A 20029-nucleotide genomic window follows, 5' to 3' on the forward strand; every position below is an offset into this window, starting at 1 on the left:
CTTGGAGCTATGTCAGCAGCATGGAGAGAAGTGACTTGGCTGAGGTCATGACCCAGCAAGGGGTGCAGCTAGGACTATAAACCTGGATGTACGTGCACACTGGAATGTTGGTAGTGTCTGTTGTGTGATGGTGTGTGTTGGAACCAATGATATGTTCCTTCATCGTTACAGAGATGAAACCTTAAAGCCCAGAATACTTACATTCTTAATTCCATAGTCACTTCTCCCTAAGCCAGGAGGGGTTCTACTGACAATTCACTCTATTGTGCCCCATCTGTATTTACTGTAGACGCCAAAAAACACAACCAGATTTGCTTTACGAACACTATGCCCTCCTCAGACATCGATCACGAGCTTTACAAACAGAACAAACCCAACAACACAACCAGTTTGGATGGGAGACGGTCTATGGTAACCCCAGCCCTGCATGATGAAAGTGTATTGTTGTGCTTTGGAACCCCACCTCCCTCCACCCCCAGCCCGAGGCAACCACTACCTGCTTCCTTTCTCTACAGACTTTCTATGGATGTGCTTTCTGTATAGATCTACAGCCCAGGCATGGCATACGAATGGAATCATACAACACACATGTGGTCTATGAGGACTGGCATTTTGAGATTTATCCATGTTGTGGCATCTATCGGTACTTCCAAAATTACTAAATGCTATTTCACTCTAAGAATATCGCCACATTTTGTTCGCCCATTCGTCTGTTGATGGACATTTACGTTGTTTCCACCTTTCTGGCTCTCATGGAGGCTGCTGCTGTGAACATTTGGGCACACATTTTCCTGGGGTCATATTTTTCATTTCTCATGGATGCATCGCCAGGATAGGAATTGCTGGGTCCTACAGTAACTGTGTTTACCCTTTTGAGAAACTGCCAGGCTGCCTCCCAAAGTGGCTGTGTCATTGTCCACTTCCACCGGCTACGTGTGAGGGTTCCAGCCTCTCTGCCCACTGTCATTTAATAAGTCAATGTTTGTTTTGGAGACTTCATTGGGTGAATGCCCAAAAAGGTGAGAACTCAAAAGGTCATCCAACACAATGTAGTAGTAGTAATAACAATAAAAACAACAACGATGATGATGGCAACCACTCATGTTGAGGCCCCCCGATGTACTCTCATGCGTTGTCACGTTTTGTCACCATGGCAGCCCTCTGGGGTAGGCAGTGTCATTAGAGGTTTAGAGGTAAAAAAGGGAAGCTTAGAGAAACTAAGTGATGTGTCCCACAGGGTAACACAGCTGGCAGGTGGCGGCATGGGGGCTTGAACTCAGATCCTCCAAATTTCAAAGCCTGTTTTTTGAAAACTGTGCTGTTCTGATAAACTCCGTGTCATTCACATTTGCAAATTGTTAACGCGCTGGCTAAAGCATCAAATTACCAAAACGATACTGCATTATTTTCCCTTTCAATCAACCCAGATGACAGTTACGAAAGTGTGTGGCATCGGGCCCCGCTGCTGTCCTGGCTCTTTGTAATCATCCAGCATCCCTACTGAATCTGGCATTCCCTGAAGGGCGAGCACTGAGCCAGGATGAGAAGCCAGGGCTGGAAAAGCCATTTAATAATTCCACGCAGATGGTTACTTCCACCAGTTACTGAACTTGAAGCATTATCACCCTAGACTAATGCAAACAGACAGGGTTCTGGGCACGGCTGTGAGGGCTGGTTTTGTCCTCGAGGATTACAGAATTGTATTACTCATGCGTTTTTAGAATCAGAATTCATCCATCTTTCACAGATGAAACAGCATGTGCTCAGTATAGATGACTGGAGAATTCAGAGAATTAAGAAGGAAAAGATTTCGGGGAGGAGCGAAGATGGTGAAACAGCATGGAAGTTTTTGAAATACGCGTCCATGAAATACAGCCGGATCAACACTAAACCATCCTGCACACCTAGAAAACTGATTTCAGGATTAACACGACAATCTGCACAACCTGAACCACAGAAATCAGCAGGTACGCGGCGCGGAGAGGTGAACTGGGGGAGGGAGAAGCCCCTGAGGGCAGGGAGCTGTTATTGCCTGCAGAGAGAGGATGGAGACAGGGGAGAGTTCGGGAAAAGGACCCCTCGCCCCCCCCCCCCAAAGCAGCTGGAGAGAAAGTGGAAAAGCAGAAACAGCCACAAGGACTGAACTAAAAGGGAGAAAGGAGAAAGGAGAGGGTTGAAATTCCATTAAGACTCTAGAAACAGGGGACCGCAGAGTCTGAAACTCCGCAGCTCGTTACCTGGAGGGGCTCCGGTGGGAAGGGCGGATCCCCAGGAGCAGAGTGAAGTCTGGTTATCCTCGGGTCACACGGGGAGAGGCGGTTTCCCTGCTGGGAGGACATCTGGTCGAGGCTGTGTGGCTACCTGGTCCCAGCAGACCCAGAGAACAACCACATTCGCTGGTGGAGGAACAAGGTCCTTAAGGGCAAAGCCTGGGGCCAGATGTGTGTTGTGATTGTCCATGATCCCTGAAACGCCGCTGCTACGGGATCGCGTGAACTTTCTCTGGGCGGGCTGGCGCCCAGCCACGGTCTCTGGGCTTCGGCAGCAGCAGCGGTCCCATGAACGTTCCTGGCTGTGGCCGCCACCGGCCATTGCTCGGGGAGACCCTCCCAGAGAGGATCTGAGCGGTCCGAGCCGCAGTCCCTCCGGACGGAGGGGTCGAGAAACACAGCCGCGTCGGAGATAAAACTCAGGAGGGAGGTGGCGCCTGGCAACCTGATGGCTTGGTCACGGACGGCGTAGAAGCGGGAAGAGAGGAAGCTGGAGACAAAGGATGGGTGCGCGATTGCTGGCTGGGGAGAGCACAGAGTTTTGATACTAGACACTAGGCAGCTGGGTGACGCCATTGTTACCGCTCCCGCGCATGCGCATACACACCAGCAAGCGCCACAACAATCCCCTCCAGGGAGCTGAGCAGCGCCATCTAGTGGAGAACGAAGTCATTACCCTAAGCCCCACCCAACTGGGCCAACCTTGCTCTTCAGGAACCCAAGTCTCTCCGCCTGCTTAGTTTACGAACTATAAAGTGTTTCATAGTTTGACTTCTAGGGGAAAACGAAGTGATTTCAATCGTATTTCAGTTTGTTCGCTGGTCCATCTATTCAGTTTTCTTTTTTTTTTTCTTTTTCACTTCCTTTTCTTGAATACAGAAAGACAAAAAATTTATTTTTCTTTTTCAATTTTTATTAAAAATGTCTTTCTTTAATTTTTTCTACTATATTTTTTACTTTTTTGTAAATTTTTTGAATTTTATTTTACTTCCATTTCATTTTATTCCATTTCATTGTGTTCATTTTTTCAAATTGTCAAACGTTTTCCTTCCCACCCTCCCCCACTTTTTTCTCTAATCTATCAAGCTCCTTTAAACAACCAACCAAAACACACTTAGGATCTAGCATCATCTATTTCATTTTTGTGTGTGTGTGTGTGGGTGTGTGTTGTTTTTCATTTTAATTTTTTTTCCTTATTAATTTCTTTTCTTCCTTCAAAATGACGAAATGAAGGAATTCATCCCAAAATAAAGAGCAGGAAGAAATGATAGCCAGGGATTTAATCAACACAGATACAAGCAAGATGTATGAACCACAATTTAGAATCACGATAATAAGAATACTAGCTGGGGTTGAAAATAGATTAGAATCCCTTTCTGCAGAGATGAAAGAAGCAAAAGCTAGCCAGGATGAAATAAATTCTATAACTGAGCTGCAATCTCAAATGGATGTTGCAGCAGCAAAGATAGATGAGGCAGAGCGGCGAATCAGTGATATAGAGGACAAACTTCTGGGGAATAATGAAGCAGAAAAACAGAGGGAGACTAAGGCAAAAGAGCATGATTTAAGAATTAGAGAAATCAGTGACTCATTAAAAAGGAACAACATCAGAACCATAGGGGTCCCAGAGAGGAAGAGAGAGAAAAAGGGGTAGAAGGGTTATGTGAACAAGTCACAGCAGAAAACATTCCTAACCTGGGGAAAGACACAGACATCAAAATCCAGGAAGCACAGAGGACTTCCATTAGATTCAACAAAAACTGACCATCAACAAGGCATATCATAGTCAAATTCACAAAATACTCAGGCAAGGAAAGACTCGTGAAAGCAGCAAGGGAACAAAAGTCCTTAACCTACAAGGGAACAAAGATCAGGTTTGCAGCAGACCTAGCCACAGAAAATTGGCAGGACAGAAAGAAGTGTGAGAAGATATTCAATGTGCTGAATCAGGTAAATATGCAGCCAAGAATTCTTTATCCAGCAAGGCTGTCATTCAAAATAGAAGGAGAGATCAAAACTTTCCCAAAGAAACAAAAGTTAAAGGGGCTCGTGACCACTAAATCAGCCCTGCAAGAAATTATAGGGGGGGGGGGCTCTCCAAGGGGAGAAAAGATGGGGAAAAAAGAGCAAAAGTAACAAAGACTAGGAAGGACCAGAGAACACCACCAGAAACTCCAACTCTACAAGAAACAAATAGCAATAAATTCATCTCTTTCAGTACTCATTCTAAATGTCAATGGACTAATGCTCCAATCGAAAGACATAGAGTAATAGAACGGATAAGAAAATAAGATCTATCTATATGCTATTTACAAGAGACCCACTTTAGACCTAAAGACACCTTCAGATTGAAAGTAAGGGGATGGAGAACGATCTATCATGCTAATGTTTTACAAAAGAAAGCCAGAGCAGCCATACTTATATCAGACAATCTAGACTTTAAAATACAGACTGTAACAAGAGACGAAGAAGGACATTATTTCATAATTAAGGGGCCGGTCCACCAAGAAGACCTAACAATTGTAAACATTAATGCTCCAAATGTGAGAGCACCCAAATATACAAATCAATTAATCACAAACATAAAGAAACTCATTGATAATAATAACATAATAGTAGGGGACTTCAACACCCCACCTACAACAATGGACAGATCATCTAAACAGAAAATCAACAAGGAAACAATGGCTTTGAATGACACACTAGACCAGATGGACTTAACAGATATATTCAGAACATTTCATCCTACAGCAGTGGAACACATATTCTTCTCCAGTGCACATGGAACGTTCTCCAGAATAGATCACATACTGGGACACAAATCAGCCCTCAACAAATACAAAAAGGTCGAGATCATACTGTGCATATTTTAGACTCCAACGCTATGAAACTTGAAATCAATCACAAGAAAAAAACTGGAAAGATAACAAATACTTGGAGACTGAAGAACATCCTACTACAGAATGAATGGGCTAACCAAGAAGTTAAAGAGGAAATTAAAATGTATATGGAAGTCGATGAAAATGGTAACACCACAACCACAAACCTCTGGGATGCAGCAAAGGCGGTCATAAGAGGAAAGTATATAGCAATCTAGGCCTTCCTAAAGAAGGAAGAAAGGCCTCAGATACACAACCTAACCCTACACCTTAAAGAGCTGATAAAAGAACAGCAAATGAAACCTGAAACCAGCAGGAGACAGGAAATAATAAAGATTAGAGCAGAAATCAATGCTGTCAAAACCAAAAAAAACAAAAACAAAAACAAAAACGGTAGAACAGATCAATGAAAACAGATGCTGGTTCTTTGAAAGAATTAACAACATTGATAAACCACTAGCTTGATCAAAAAGAAAAAGGAAAGGACCCAAATAAATAAAATCAAGAAGGAAAGAGGAGAGATCACAACCAACACAGCAGAAATACAAACAATAGTAAGACAATATTATAAGCAATTATATGCCAATAAAATGGGCAATCTGGAAGAAATGGACAAATTCCTAGAAACATACACCACCAAAACTGAAACAGGAAGAAACACAAAATTTGAACAGAAAAGAAGTTGAATTAGTTGGGGTGCTTGGGTGGCTCACTTGGTTGAGTGTCCGACTTTGGTTCAGGTCATGACTCATGGTTCACTGGTTTGAGCCCCACGTTGAGAGCTCTGTGCTGACAGCTCAGAGCCTGGAGCCTGCTTCGGATTCTGTGTCTCCCTTTCTGTCTGCCCCTCCCCTACTCACGTTCTGTCTCTTTCTCTCAAAAATAAATAAATATTAAAAAAAAAGAAATGGGGGCGCCTGGGTGGCGCAGTCTGTTAAGCGTCCGACTTCAGCTAAGTCACGATCTCACGGTCCGTGAGTTCGAGCCCCGCGTCAGGCTCTGGGCTGATGGCTCGGAGCCTGGAGCCTGTTTCCGATTCTGTGTCTCCCTCTCTCTCTGCCCCTCCCCTGTTCATGCTCTGTCTCTCTCTGTCCCAAAAATAAATAAAAAACATTGAAAAAAAAAAGAAATTGAATTAGTAATAAAAAATTTCCCAAAAACAAGATTCTGGGGCCAGATGGCTTTCCAGGGGAATTATACCAAACATTTAAGGAAGAGTTAACACCTATTCTCTTGAAGCTGTTCCAAAAAAGTGAAATGGAAGGAAAACTTCCAAACTCTTTCTATAAAGCCAGCATTACCTTGAGTCCAAATCCAGACAAAGACTCCATGAAAAAGGAGAACTACGGACCAATTTCCATGATGAACATGGATACAAAAATCCTCAACAAGATATTAGCCAACCGGATCCAACAAAAATTGGAAAATACATGAAATTGGAAATACATGAAACAAAAATACATGAAAAAAATTATTCACCACAACAAAGTGGGATTTATACCTGGGATGCAGGGCTGGTTTAATATCCACAAAACAATCAATGTGATTTATCACATCAATAAAAGAAAGGACAAGACCCACACGATCTTCTCAATAGATGGAGAGAAAGCATTCGACAAAATACAGCAAGCATCCTTTCTTGATAAAAACTTTTAAGAAAGTAGGTATAGAAGGATTATACCTCGAGATCATAAAAGCCATATACAAAAGACCCAATGCTAATATCATCCTCAATGAGAGCTTTCCCCCTAAGGTAAGGAACAACACAGGGATGTCCACTCTCACCAGTTATTCAACATAGTATTGGAAGTCTTAGCCTCCGCAATCAGACCACACAAAGAAATAAAAGGCATCCAAATCGTCCAGGAAGAGGTCATACTTTCACTCTTCACAGATGACATGCTACTCTCTATGGAAAACCTAAAAGATTCCACCAAAAAACTGCTAGAATGGATGCATGAATTCAGCAAAGTGGAAGGATATAAAATCAATGCACAGAAATCGGTTGCATTCCTACACACCAAGAATGAAGCAACAGAAAGAGAAATCAAGGAATTGATTCCATTTACAATTGCACCAAAACCCATAAAATACCTAGGAATAAATCTAACCAAAGAGGTGAAAAATCTATACACTGAGAACTATAGAATGCTTATGAAAGAAATTGAAGACAAAAAAAATGGAAAAAGATTCCATGCTCCTGGATAGGAAGAACAATATTGTTAAAATGTCAATACTACCCAAAGTAATGTACATATTCAATGCAATCCCTATCAAAATAACACCAGCATTCTTCACAGAGCTAGAACAAACAATCCTAAAATTTTATGGAATCAGGAAAGACCCCCGAATAGCCAAAGCAATCTTGGAAAAGAAAAACAAAGCAGGAGGCATCACAATGCCAGACTTCAAGCTGTATTACAAAGCTGTCTTCATCAAGACAGAATGGTACTGGCACAAGAACAGACACTCAGATCAATGGAACAGAATAGAAAACCCAGAAACGGACCCACAAACATATGGGCGACTCTTCTTTGACAAAAGAAGAAAGAATATTCAATGGAATAAAGACAGTCTCTTCAGCAAATGGAGCTGGTAAAAGTGGACAGCGACATGCATATAAATGAACCTGGACCACTTTCTTACACCATACACAAAAATAAACTCAAAATGGAGGAAAGACCTCAATGTAAGACAGGAAGCCATCAAAATCCTCGAGGAGAAAGCAGGCAAAAACCTCTTTGATCTTGGCCACAGCAACTCCTTACTCAACACGTCTCCCCAGGCAAGGGAAACAAAAGCAGAAATGAACTACTGGGACCTCATCAAAATCAAGACCTTCTGCACAGCAAAGGAAACAATCAGCAAAACTAAAAGGCAACCGATGGAATGGGAGAAGATATTTGCAAACAACATATCAGTTAAAGGGTTAGTATCCAAAATCTATAAAGAAATTGTCAAACTCAACACCCAAAAAACGAATAATCCAGTGAAGAAATGGGCAAAAGACATGAATAGACACTTCTCCAAGGAAGACATCCAGATGGCCAATTGACACAGGAAAAAATGCTCCACATCACTCATCATCCGGGAAGTACAAATCAAAACCACAATGAGATACCACCTCACACCTGTCAGAATGGCTAACATTAACAACTCAGGCAACAATAGATGTTGGGGAGGATGCGTAGAAAGAGGATCTCTTTGGCACTGCTGGTGGGAATGCAAACTGGTGCTGCCACTCTGGAAAACAGTGTGGAGGTTTGTTAAAAAATTAAAAATAAAACTACCCTACGACCCAGCAGTTGCACTACTAGGTATTTATCCAAAGGATACAGCCATGCTGTTTCCAAGGGGCACTTGCACCCCAATGTTTACGCAGCACTATCAAACATAGCCAAAGTATGGAAAGAGCCCAAATGTCCACCGATGGATGAATGGATAAAGAAGATGTGTATCTATATACAATGGGACTATTACTCGGCAGTCAAAAAGAATGAAATCTTGCCCATTTGCAACTCTGCGGATTGAACTACAGGGTATTATGCTAAGCGAAATTAGTCAGTCAGAGAAAGACCAATATCATATGACTTCACTAATATGAGGACTTTAAGATACAAAACAGTTGAACATAAGGGAAGGGAAGCAAAATAATATAAAAACAGGGAGGGGGACAAAATGTAAAAGACTCTTAATATGGAGAACAAACAGAGGGTTACTGGAGGGTTGTGGGAGGGGGGATGGGCTAAATGGGTAAGGGGCACTAAGGAATCTACTCCTGAAATCATCATTGCACTAAATGCTAACTAACTTGGATGTAATTAAAAAAATAAAAATAAAAATAATTTCGACCTTAAAAAAAAGAAAAGATTTCCCCAACTCTCAACTCTTAGAAATAACCACTATTATTGTGGTTGTAAATACACAATATTAGTATATTAATATATAAAGTATATAAAATGTTTAAAAATATACTTGTGTATTTACTCCTAATATTTTTATTTTTTTAGGCATTAAAAACGTTATTGGTCTTTTCCTGATTATAAAGTAACACATATACCTTGTAGGATACTGGAGAATTCAAACAAAACGTTATTTATTATTTTGACCATCAAAGGTAGTGCACTCCTCAATACTTTGGTATGTGTCATTTTAATGTTATCTTTTATTCTATATGTGTACATATGTGTGTATAGATGTGAACAGATAAACAAAATTGGGATCAGATTATTTTTCACTTAATTTCTACTATTATCATTCTATAAAATACTTTTTATATGATTGAGATCACAGGGTACACTTGACCTTAACCAAAAGATAGAGAACAGCAGCCCATACCGTTCATTACAATGTGATGAACTCTTCATCCCACTCTCCTCTAACGTTTAGTTATCATTGTGTTATGATATTTCCCCATGACAGTTCGAATTCTTTTGTAATTTTAAATAAGAATGATTTAGTCGTTTTCCTTTTGTAGGATGTTAGCCTTTCCCCACAGTTTACAAAAACTGTAAGAAATACCTTGTGTGTAAGTATTTTTTAGTATATCAAATATTTCTCAGGGTAGATTCTTAGGAGTTGAATTATTGGATCCAAGATGTCTGGCTGTTTTTTTCTTTTCTCCTTCCTCCTCTTCCTCCTCCTCCTCCTCCTTTTAAATTATGACATTCAATTTTAATTTGGTTTAACACAGAAACGTAAAGAGAATAACATGACAAAGATCCCTGAACCGTCTGACCATCTTTTATTTAACAGTTATACACACTTTTATTACTTGGTTTTTAATACTGAGATATAATTCCTGTATAGTAAAGTAAATATATCTTAAGTGGCTTTCTCAATGATTATCTATATCTCTACACATAATATGTATATCCATCCATACACCACACACACACCACAACACACACACACACAATCCCAGTATGTCATTAATCATTTCAATACATTTCTAGCATTCCAACAAGTTCCCCTTCCTAAAGTAACCACTATTCTAACACTTACCACTATAGATAAGTTTTATCTGTTTTGAACTTCATATGAATGGAATCAGTCAGCACGTACTATTCGTATCTGGTTTCTTTTGTTAATCTTATGTCTCTAAAAGTCATTACTTTTTTTTTTTCGGTAGTAGTTGTTCTTTTCCATTGCTGTGGCTATAATCACACACAGTATATATGTATACATACATATATTGTATACGATATATACATATTATATATGAGTGTATATATATAGATATAATAAGTGTTAGTGAGGATGTGGTGAAATTAGATCCCTCGTACACTGCTGGAGGGAATGTAACATGGTTTAGCCACTGTGGAAACAGTTGAACTATTTCTCGAAAAGCTGGACGTAGATTGAGCACAATTCCCATATAACCCAGCAATTCCACTCTTCAGCACTTAAATAGGTACTTGAATGGATATTGCATGCAAATATTCACGGCAACACCATTCACCATAGCCAAAGGTGGAAACAACCCATATGTCCATTAATGTATAAACAAAATGTGGGGTATTTGTACAATGGAAGGCTACTCTGCCATTAAAAGGAGTGAATTACTGATACAGGCTACATGGATGCATCTTGAAAACAGCATGCTAAGCAAAAGAAGACGGACACAGAAAGTCAGAGCATACGATTCCATTCATACGAAATGTCCCAAACAGGTAAATTCACAGAGAAAGAAAGGATTAGTGATTGCCAAGAACTGGAGGGAAGGGAAATATGGGATAACTACTTAATGGGCACGGGGGTCTCCTTAAAAGGTAATGAAATGTCTGGGAACTAGATAGAGGGGGTGATGGTACATCCCTGTGAAAGGACAATACTACTGAGTTATTCACTTTAAAATGGTTAACTTCAGCTTACGTGAATTTCACCTCAATAAAAAAAAATTAATAGAGTCAAACTTAATAGTTTTCTTGAAGGTTTGTGTTTCAGGGTCTTAATGAACATATCTTTCCACTGCAAGGGACTAAAGACATTCTTCTATATGACTTACTCATTTTAAACATTTTGCTTTTTCTCATTCAGGTGTTTAATTGACCTGGAGTTTGCATGTATATATGATAGAAAGTACAAGGGCGACATTTTTATTTTAGTTTTCCATTATCTCACTACCACTTAGGAAATGGCCTATCCTTTCTATACTGATTCGGAATACCTCCTCTGTCATAAGACCAGCTTTCCAACACATGGGGTCTATTTGGGGGCTCGGATTTTTGGCATATGCTAGCTATGTTCTTCCTGCCTGTTCATTTTCCTCACCCTTGTCTTGCCTATTCCTAGCGCTTACATTTATTTTATTTTATTATTGTTATTTTTTTATTTAAGAAAGAGAGAGTGCACATGAATGGGGGAGGGACAGAGGAGGAAGCTTAGCATGGAGCCTGATGTGGGGCTCAATCCACAACCCTGGGTCATGACCCAAGCCAAGATCAAGAGTTGAATGCTCTCGACTAAGCCACACAGGCTCCCCATTGCCCCTTGGTTCTTCCATGTAATTTTAGGGTCAGCTTGCCAAGTTGATTTTAAAAGTCCTACTCCCTACTGGAGATTTCAAATACAATTGCAACTGAAGAGAATTGCCATCTTCATGAGACTGATTCTTTTGTACCCTTGAACATCACATATCTATCTCTTCACTTTTTTTCTGTTGCTGAATAATGCAACATAAACTTAATTCATTCATTAATTGTCCCAGTTGACACAAAATAATAGTTTTCTCCTTAAAGGTTTGTGGGGTTTTTTTTTGGTATTATGTTATATCTTTAACTTTGATTAATAATGTTCAGAATATTACTTTTTATGTATGTTTATCTTGTTTCCAAAAACTTGGTCTATTAATTTTAATAGCTTATATGTAGACCTGTTTGCATTTTTAGAGAGGCAATTATAGTATCTGAAGAAGAAACTTTTGTTTCTTGTGTTTTAATTCTAATGATTCATTTATTTTTCCTGCCTAACTTGGCTGGGATCTCCCAGAGTGGGGGTGGTAAGCATCCTTGCTTTGTTCCTGACCTTAATGATCAGACACAGAGGTTCAACAGTAAGTGTGATGTTTGCTGTTGGCTTTTGATACTTACTCTCTAGAAGGTTAAGGAAATGATCTTCTATTCTTAATTGTAAGGGGAAAAAAAGATAGATATGATTACTAATTTTTCAAATGCTTTTTCTGTATCCATTAAGGTAATCAGTTTTTTCTTTTAATCTGTTAATATGGTATATTATATCAATATATTTTCTGATATTGGGTCATTAGTACATCTCGGGAATGTTCATGATGTATTTTGATATTTAGAGGTTTTGTACCTGTGTTTATAGGTGAGCTCACTCTAGAATTCTTTAAAACAATTTTTTAACATTTATTGATTTTTGAGAGAGAGACAGAGACAGAGGGTGAGTGGGGGAGGGGCAGAGAGAGAGAGAGAGACACAGAATCTGAAGCAGGCTCCAGGCTTTGAGCTGTCAGCACTGAGCCTGATATGGAGCTCAAACCTATGGACTGTGAGATCATGACCCAAGGCAAAGTCAGACGTCTAACCGACTGAGCCACCCAGGCACCCCTAGAATTCTTTTACTGTGCCATTTTAATCTAGTTTTGATATCAAGGTCATATATTGTTCTCATTAAATGAGCTCTGAAACAATTTTTATGAAATAAGGACTATCTGTTATTTTATTTAAGTTCACCTACAGAACTGTTTGGGCCCGATGCCTTTTGGGACTGAGGAGAAAAATAATTTTTTATTAAGAATTCAGTTTTTCTAATGACTATTAACTCGTTTTTTATTCTTAAATACATTTAGTAGTTTTCTACTTAAAGTTATCTATTTTGGGGCACCTGGGTGGCTCAGTCAGTTAAGTGTCGGACTTCAGCTCAGGTCACGATCTCGTGGTTTGTGAGTTCGAGCCCCACATCGGGCTCTGTGCTGACAGCTCAGAGCCTGGAACCTGCTTCGGATTCTGTGTCTCCCTCTCTCTCTGCCCCTCCCCTGCTCACGCTCTGTCTCTCTCTGTCTCTCAATAATAAATAAACGTTAAAAAAATAATTTAAAAAAGGAAAGTTATCTATTTCAACCAGTTTAAAAAAACCTTCCTGTATTTGTATTATGTGTCCTTTTTCATTCCTAATGTTACTCATGGGTGCCTATTCTGGTGAGTCTTGAGAGGTTTGACTTCTTTATCAGTATTCCATTCCCCTCCCCCAACCCGAGGAATTAGCTTTGGTTTTGCAGATCTTCCCTATTGCTTCTTGGTTTCTATTTAATTGTGCTACTATCATTATTATTTTCTTTTTTCTACTTCACAGGTTTTATCTGTTCTTTTTTATTAAAGTCTTTTCAGTTGAACACTTAATCTGCTTTTTAAAAACCATTTTAACCATTTTTAAGTGTGTAAGTCAGTGGTATTAAATTCATTAAATTTTACGGGGCGCCTGGGTGGCTCAGTCGGTTAAGCGTCCGACTTCAGCTCAGGTCACGATCTCGCGGTCCGTGAGTTCCAGCCCCGCGTCGGGCTCTGTGCTGATGGCTCAGAGCCTGGAGCCTGTTTCCGATTCTGTGTCTCCCTCTCTCTCTGCCCCTCTCTCTGTCATGCTCTCTCTCTGTCTCAAAAATAAATAAACGTTAAAAAAAATTTCATTAAATTTTTGTGTAGCCATCACCACCCTCCATCCCTAAAATTCTTTCCATCTTGTAAAACTGCAAATCTATGCCCATTAAACAATAACTCTCTATTGTTTCCTCCCCAGCCACCATTCTACTTTCTTTCCTCTATGATAGTTGACCGCTGTAAATATGCCATGTGAGTGGAATCACACAGTACCTGTCTTTTTGTGACTGGCTTCCTTCACTTAGCATAATGTCCTCAAGGTTCATCCTTCCTTTTTTTAGGGCTGAATAGTATTCCACCGTATGCATAGGCCATGTTTTGTTTATCCATTCATCCTAACCCACTTAATTTTATTTTATTTTTTTAAGTTTATTTATTTAGAGAGAGGGAGAGAGAGCAAGCAGGGGAGGGGCAGAGAGAGAGGGAGAGAGAAAATCCCAAGCAGGCTCTTTGCTGTCAGCACAGAGCCCAACATGGGGCTCGAACTCATGAACTGTGAGATCATGACTTGAGCTGAAACCAAGAGTCAGACACTTAACCAACTGAACCACCCAAGGCACCCCTAACCCACTTATTTTTAGTCTTACATTTTTTAATGCATGTTTTTAGGGCCATACATTACTTCTATCAAAACTTACAAGTTTTGATATGTGGTACTCTCATGGTTGTTCAGCTCTAAATATTTTATGATTCTCATTGTTATTTCCGTTTTCTCTCATGGGCTATTTAGAAGTTCGTTATTGATAGTAACTTTTTAAGGACACTTACTACAGGTGGCCAAATAATTTTCTTAAACATCTGGGCCATTCTACACTTCCACAAACCATGGGGATACCAAAAGTTGCCCCATATGACATCTTTTTTTTAAAAAAAATTTTTAACGTTTATTTATTTTTGAGACATAGAGAGACAGAGCATGAGTGGAGGAGGGACCGAGAGAGAGGGAGACACAGAATCAGAAGCAGGCTCCAGGCTCTGAGCCATCAGCCCAGAGCCGGACGCGGGGCTCGAACTCACGGACCGCGAGATCGTGACCTGGCTGAAGTCGGACGCTTAACCGACTGCGCCACCCAGGCGCCCCCCATACGACATCTTAAAAGCAACACCCAACAACAAATACCTTATATCCTATAGCGCCTTTTCCAACTCCTACCATACAAAAAAACCATATCAATCTAAGGAGCCAGTATAATAAAGAAACTGAGTCTGGATTCAATTGCTGACCAGGCTACTTGGTAAGTGTGGGACTTGGGGCAAATAATCTTTTTGCAACTCAGTTTCATCCTCTGTAAAACAAGGCCAACAAAATAGCATCTTTTTCACACAGTTGTTAGGAAGTGTTTACCACCTAGCCATCGTTCAATAACTGTTATTAATTTTTATCAATCTAGCTGGTCATTTTACTTTGTACTTTTAACACTGCCATGCTTTGTTAGTAAGATACCCACCCCGCCCCCCGAGTTTCTGGAAAGTAAAGACCCCTGTTCCAAACAGCTTTGTTATAACTGTGTCCAAAATGCGTTCGTGCCTCTCTCAAGTTCATGCAAACACATACCGTGTCCACACAGGCACCCTCATAACAAGACTGTTCCATTTCATATTCAAGTTATACACGCAGAAGCGAATCACAAGAGATTCTCACAAAAATGCGCTCAGGTCCACGCTCAGGATTCTGCACACTCCCCACAAAGATGGATCCATCGCCCACAGCTAGAGACGCGCTCACAAATCCCACTCAAAATCCAGCAGCCCGACGACAGATCACAAGCTGCGCACGGTGCCCAGGCCAGGCATCACGACCGGCTCCAGCTTGGGCAGCGGCCTTGTTTTTACTTCCTTTGAGTTGGTTCTATTTTAGTTGTTGTTTGTGTTGTTCTTCTTAGAGTTATCATCTGCCCCCTTTTCTCCCTACCCAGCCCCCAAGCCCCCCTCCCACCCCCATTGCGCATGCGTCCTGCATCCCTCCGCCTTCTGGGTACCAGTCCGCGCTCCCCGGCCCTGGCGGCGGAAGAGATGGAGCAGCGTCACGAGCGCCCGGCCCCTTAAAACGCTGCTGGCTGGAGCCGCCTCCCTCCCTGCAGCCCGCGGCGGGGATGGAGTAAAGGGGGACCCGTCGACCTGCCCGCGGGGATCAGCGATGGAGTTAAAGCAATCTTTGTCCACCCATCTGGAAACCGAGAAGCCTCTGAGGCGCTATGGGGCGGTGGAGCAGACGGCGTGGACCGCGGAGGGACTGGGGAGAAGTGAGTACTCGGCTGGAAGGGGGGCACAGTTGGGGAGCCGTGCGCCGTCGCTGGGGGTCGCGGGGGCGCGGGGAGGGCAGGGAGCGGACCAAGGGGAGCGCCCCCGCAGCGGGGCTTTCGGAGCGGGGGGCGGGGGGCGGTGGGATGCGCAGCGCGGCGCAGCGACGCGCTCTCCCGCGAACAAAAGGGGGACCCTCCGGCTGGGGCTTCACCGGGAGGCTCGGGAAATCGCGAGGCAGCAAGCCGGGAGCCTGGGGTGGACTCGGTAGTCCCGGATCCGTTAGCTCGCAGCTGGTCTTGGAAAGTAGGGTCTTATCCGCAGCCGAGAGAGGAGAGTCTGTTCCCCGCCCAGGATGCGCCAGGACGCTGGTAGCCGTTGGACCAACCTGGAAAGCGCCCACGTCCCTGGAGAGGGGGGAGTGTCCGCAGGGTTTCTGCCGTGTTTCTCCCCCCGGCGCGAGGTTCAGGGCACAGCTGAAATTCCCAGCGTTTATTCCCCCGCCTTGTCCTGGGTCGCGGGTGGGAGGGAAAGGGTTAGGGGAAGGTTAACCCTGTGCACACCCTTCCCCTTTCCCCCTTGACTCATTCAGTCTTTGGTGTGGGTACAATCCTAGAAGGCGCTTCTGAAACGGGCCGATATTATTTGCTGAGTCTCCCCACGGTGTTTTGGTGTCAACAACGTCTACAAACAAGCGAAGGGTGTTTTGTTTTTAATTAATAGGACGCAGTGGTTGAAACTCCTGCGTTCAAAGTATACAGGCAGCCGCAAGGGCTCCAGGGTCACCAGCCCTCCCTGCAAACCCGGGGCTCTTCCCGGTGCCCCTGCCCTTGCCTTGCTTGCCCAGCATGGTGCCTCCTGCCGGGCAGGGAAGGGCTTCTCACCCTTCTCAAGGACCCTCAGCTTCCTGCTTTAGCTCTGGGTAACCATGCTCAGCTGTGTTGGACCAAAGTATTGTGAATGTGCTCTTTTTTTTTTTTTTTTTGACCGGGTAGAAGATCGTGTGTGTGTGTGTGTGTGTGTGTGTGTGTGTGCACGTGTGTGTGTGTGCGCGCCCTTTCTCCATACCTGTCATTACAAATTCAGAAAATCTTCCTAGAATGGCTCAACTGTATTCTGGTTCTCAAGGGTTCAAGTTGAAATCACAGTCAAATGTCTTGCTGCACCTGGAACCCATAGTGTCCCAACCTCTTTCCTTTTCTTGCTCCTTTTAAAATCTGGGTCCTTCCTCCTGTTTCGGGCTTTGAAAACCCTTTGGCTTTGGTGCTTTGGCATGACACCAAGGCTGAGGGTCTCTGCTTCCTACAAGCTCAGGATAATTCCCACAATGGCTGCCTTTTATTGATAGATTGCCATGCAAGAACTTTAAAGGTACCATCTCATTCAATCCCCCAACAGCCTCCTGAGGTGACTATTATAACTTCCCTTCCATAGACGGAAAAACTGGGGCTTACGAGGTGCTGTGACATTTAGACTTCAGAGCCAGGATCTGAACCCAGCTTTGTCAGACCCCAGAGCCCCTTTCTGCTTTTCACATGAGGGTTTATTGCTTTCCCAGTTTCGGGAAGATTTCTACATCTGTTGAGAGAGTCCCAGAACATATACAGTGATTTGACGAATATGTGGCCACCCTGTTGGTCTCTGGAGCTCTCAGTGGCCTTGAAAGAATGCCGGGTCCTTGCAGAGTAGAAGCTGTATTCAAATAAGCCCTGTGTTTGAGTGCTGGCTCTGCCCCTGCTTGGCTATGTGAGTTTAGGCAGCCTTACTAAGCCTTAGTCTGCCTCTGTTCTCTGCAATGGAGATGATAATAATACCTACTTTATAGCTGAACTGTGAATACTCAAGAAAATGTATGTAGAGCTCAAGGTAAGTGCTCAATACATGTTGGTTCCTCCGATTATTTTATTACTGCATCTGTAGAAAGCTCCTGCTTTCATTCTTTGCAAGGAACTCCACACAGCAGCACTCTGAACTCAAACTGCCGTGTCGGTCAGTTGCCTAATAATTCTCTTACAGCTTTTTATTTTCTCACTGTTTTACTGGGACAGTTTTCAAATGTACAGAAAAATTGCACTGAATCCCCAATTGATAGCATGTTAGCTCCTGAAATTTTTATCCTTCTGAATCTTAGGCTGCAAACTGTTAACAGCTGGGCAGAAAGGCTTTCTCATCTCCTGTGTTCCAAGCCATCAAAGACTCTGACTTTTGCTTCCTATTCACATACAAACCACAGTATCTCATCTCCTTTTCCCTGGATCCCCAAATCTGCTTCCTCCCGCCCTACCTATCCAAACTTGAAATCTTCTTAAGACACTGATCCAGGGTCCCCATTTTGACTCTTAAATCTGGGATCGTTACCTTTAAAGAGTTTTGATCTCTGAACTCTTGTCTGTACCCTGGCCTTTTTTGATCCAAGTAGCTTTTTTTTTTTTTTTTAACTCCCTTTCAACTTCCCTGGGATCTATGGATTCATAACTATAACATCTGCGACCTCCATTTATTTATTAATGAAGTGTGAAAATTAGTGCTATTGATTCTGTGGAATAAATATTGCCAAGCCAACGTAAGTTGTAATGCATGAAATGCTGGTGGGGAAACAAGGGCCCATTAAAAAGAAGCTAAACTTGGGGCACTTGGGTGGCTCAGTCGGTTAAGCGTCCGACTCCCACTCAGGTCATGATCTTGCAGTTTGTGAGTTCGAGCGCCATGCTGGGCTCTGTGCTGACAGCTCAGAGCCTGGAGCCTGCTTTGGATTCTATGTCTCCCTCTTTCTGTCTCAGCCCCTCCCCCGCTTGCACTCTGTCTCTCTCTCTCTCTCTCTCAAAAATAAATAAACATTAAAAAATAAAAAGGAGCTGAGCTTGGGGTGCCTGGCTGGCTCAGTTGGTAGAGCATGTGACTCTCCATCTTGGGGTTATGAGTTCAAGCCCTGCGTTGGAAAAAGGAAGAAAGGATTGCAGAACCTGTCATTTTCAGTGTAGGTGGTATTAACTGCTATCTTTAACTTGTTTAATAATGTTTATTTATTTATTTTGAGACACAGAGAGAGTACGAGCAGGGGAGGGGCAGAGAGAGGGAGAGAGAGAGTTCCAAGCATGCTCCACGCTCAGCCCAGAGCCTGATGTGGGGCTCAGTCTCATGAACCAGGAGATCATGACCTGCCCTGAAATCAAGAGTAGGAGGCTTAACCGACTGAGCTACCCAGGCACCCTATTTTAATCATTGTTTTCAGGTGGAAGATGTGTATAGTTTAGTAGCGAAGAATGAGAGTTTTGAAATCAGGTTAAATGGCTCCAAACCAGCTCTAACGCTTTGTTGCTTTGACACCCTGGGAAATTGTTGAACCTCTCTGTGTGTCAGTTACCTCATCTGTAAAATGGGGATATGTTGGTTCGAGATCTTGAGAGCTTCCCCGGGTGAAATTTGAAACTGGCCCCCCATACACGGAGAGACAAGAAAGGGACCGTTCTTGATGGGTAGGTGGCAGGTGTAATAAACAAGAAAATGTATAGGTGGCTGCAAGAGGAGTAGACCTCTGTACCTGCTTGCCAGAATATTAAAAGTTTTTATAGAGGCCAGAACAGGGTTCAGTCACATATACTTCCAGATGGTCTCCGTAGCTGTGTCCTTGGAGTGGCTCCGGCTGGGGGAATACTTGTACATTTCAAGGACAAGGGAGTGGGGTGAGGAGTCTCCACTTGCTCCCCGGGCGGCTCTCGGGTCAAATGGTGGTCATGTCCTCTCCATAACCTCCCCCAACAGGATAATAATTATAATGACCACTTGGGGCTGTCAGGAGGATTAAACGAAATAGTGTATATAATGCATTTAGCACAGAGCCTGGCACCCTGTAAGCGCTCAGTCAGTGCTGAATGGTCGTCATAACAGGACATGAGGGGATGGCGCCCGATAGCATTGGAGAAATTTATTCCGAGCTTACCAGTCAATTCTTTCTTGGGTCCGTTGCTTTGTCAACTGCAGACAGTTGTGTATCTACCAGCTTCCTCCTCATGGGAATGCA

General features: G+C 42.6%; 1 protein-coding gene across 1 annotated transcript in view; it reads left to right on the forward strand.

Moving 5' to 3' along the window:
* The first annotated feature begins 15766 nt into the window (after window positions 1-15766).
* The window catches only part of BMERB1 (bMERB domain containing 1), a 121156-nt gene continuing 116893 nt past the window's right edge, over window positions 15767-20029 (forward strand). Inside the window, exon 1 of the mRNA XM_030301277.1 lies at window positions 15767-16010. Within this exon, the coding sequence (XP_030157137.1) occupies window positions 15905-16010 (106 nt within the window). The 5' untranslated portion in view covers window positions 15767-15904. The remainder of the gene's footprint in view (window positions 16011-20029) is intronic.

The sequence above is a fragment of the Lynx canadensis genome, chromosome E3, assembly GCF_007474595.2.
Source record: "Lynx canadensis isolate LIC74 chromosome E3, mLynCan4.pri.v2, whole genome shotgun sequence".
NCBI classification, from domain to species: domain Eukaryota; kingdom Metazoa; phylum Chordata; class Mammalia; order Carnivora; family Felidae; genus Lynx; species Lynx canadensis.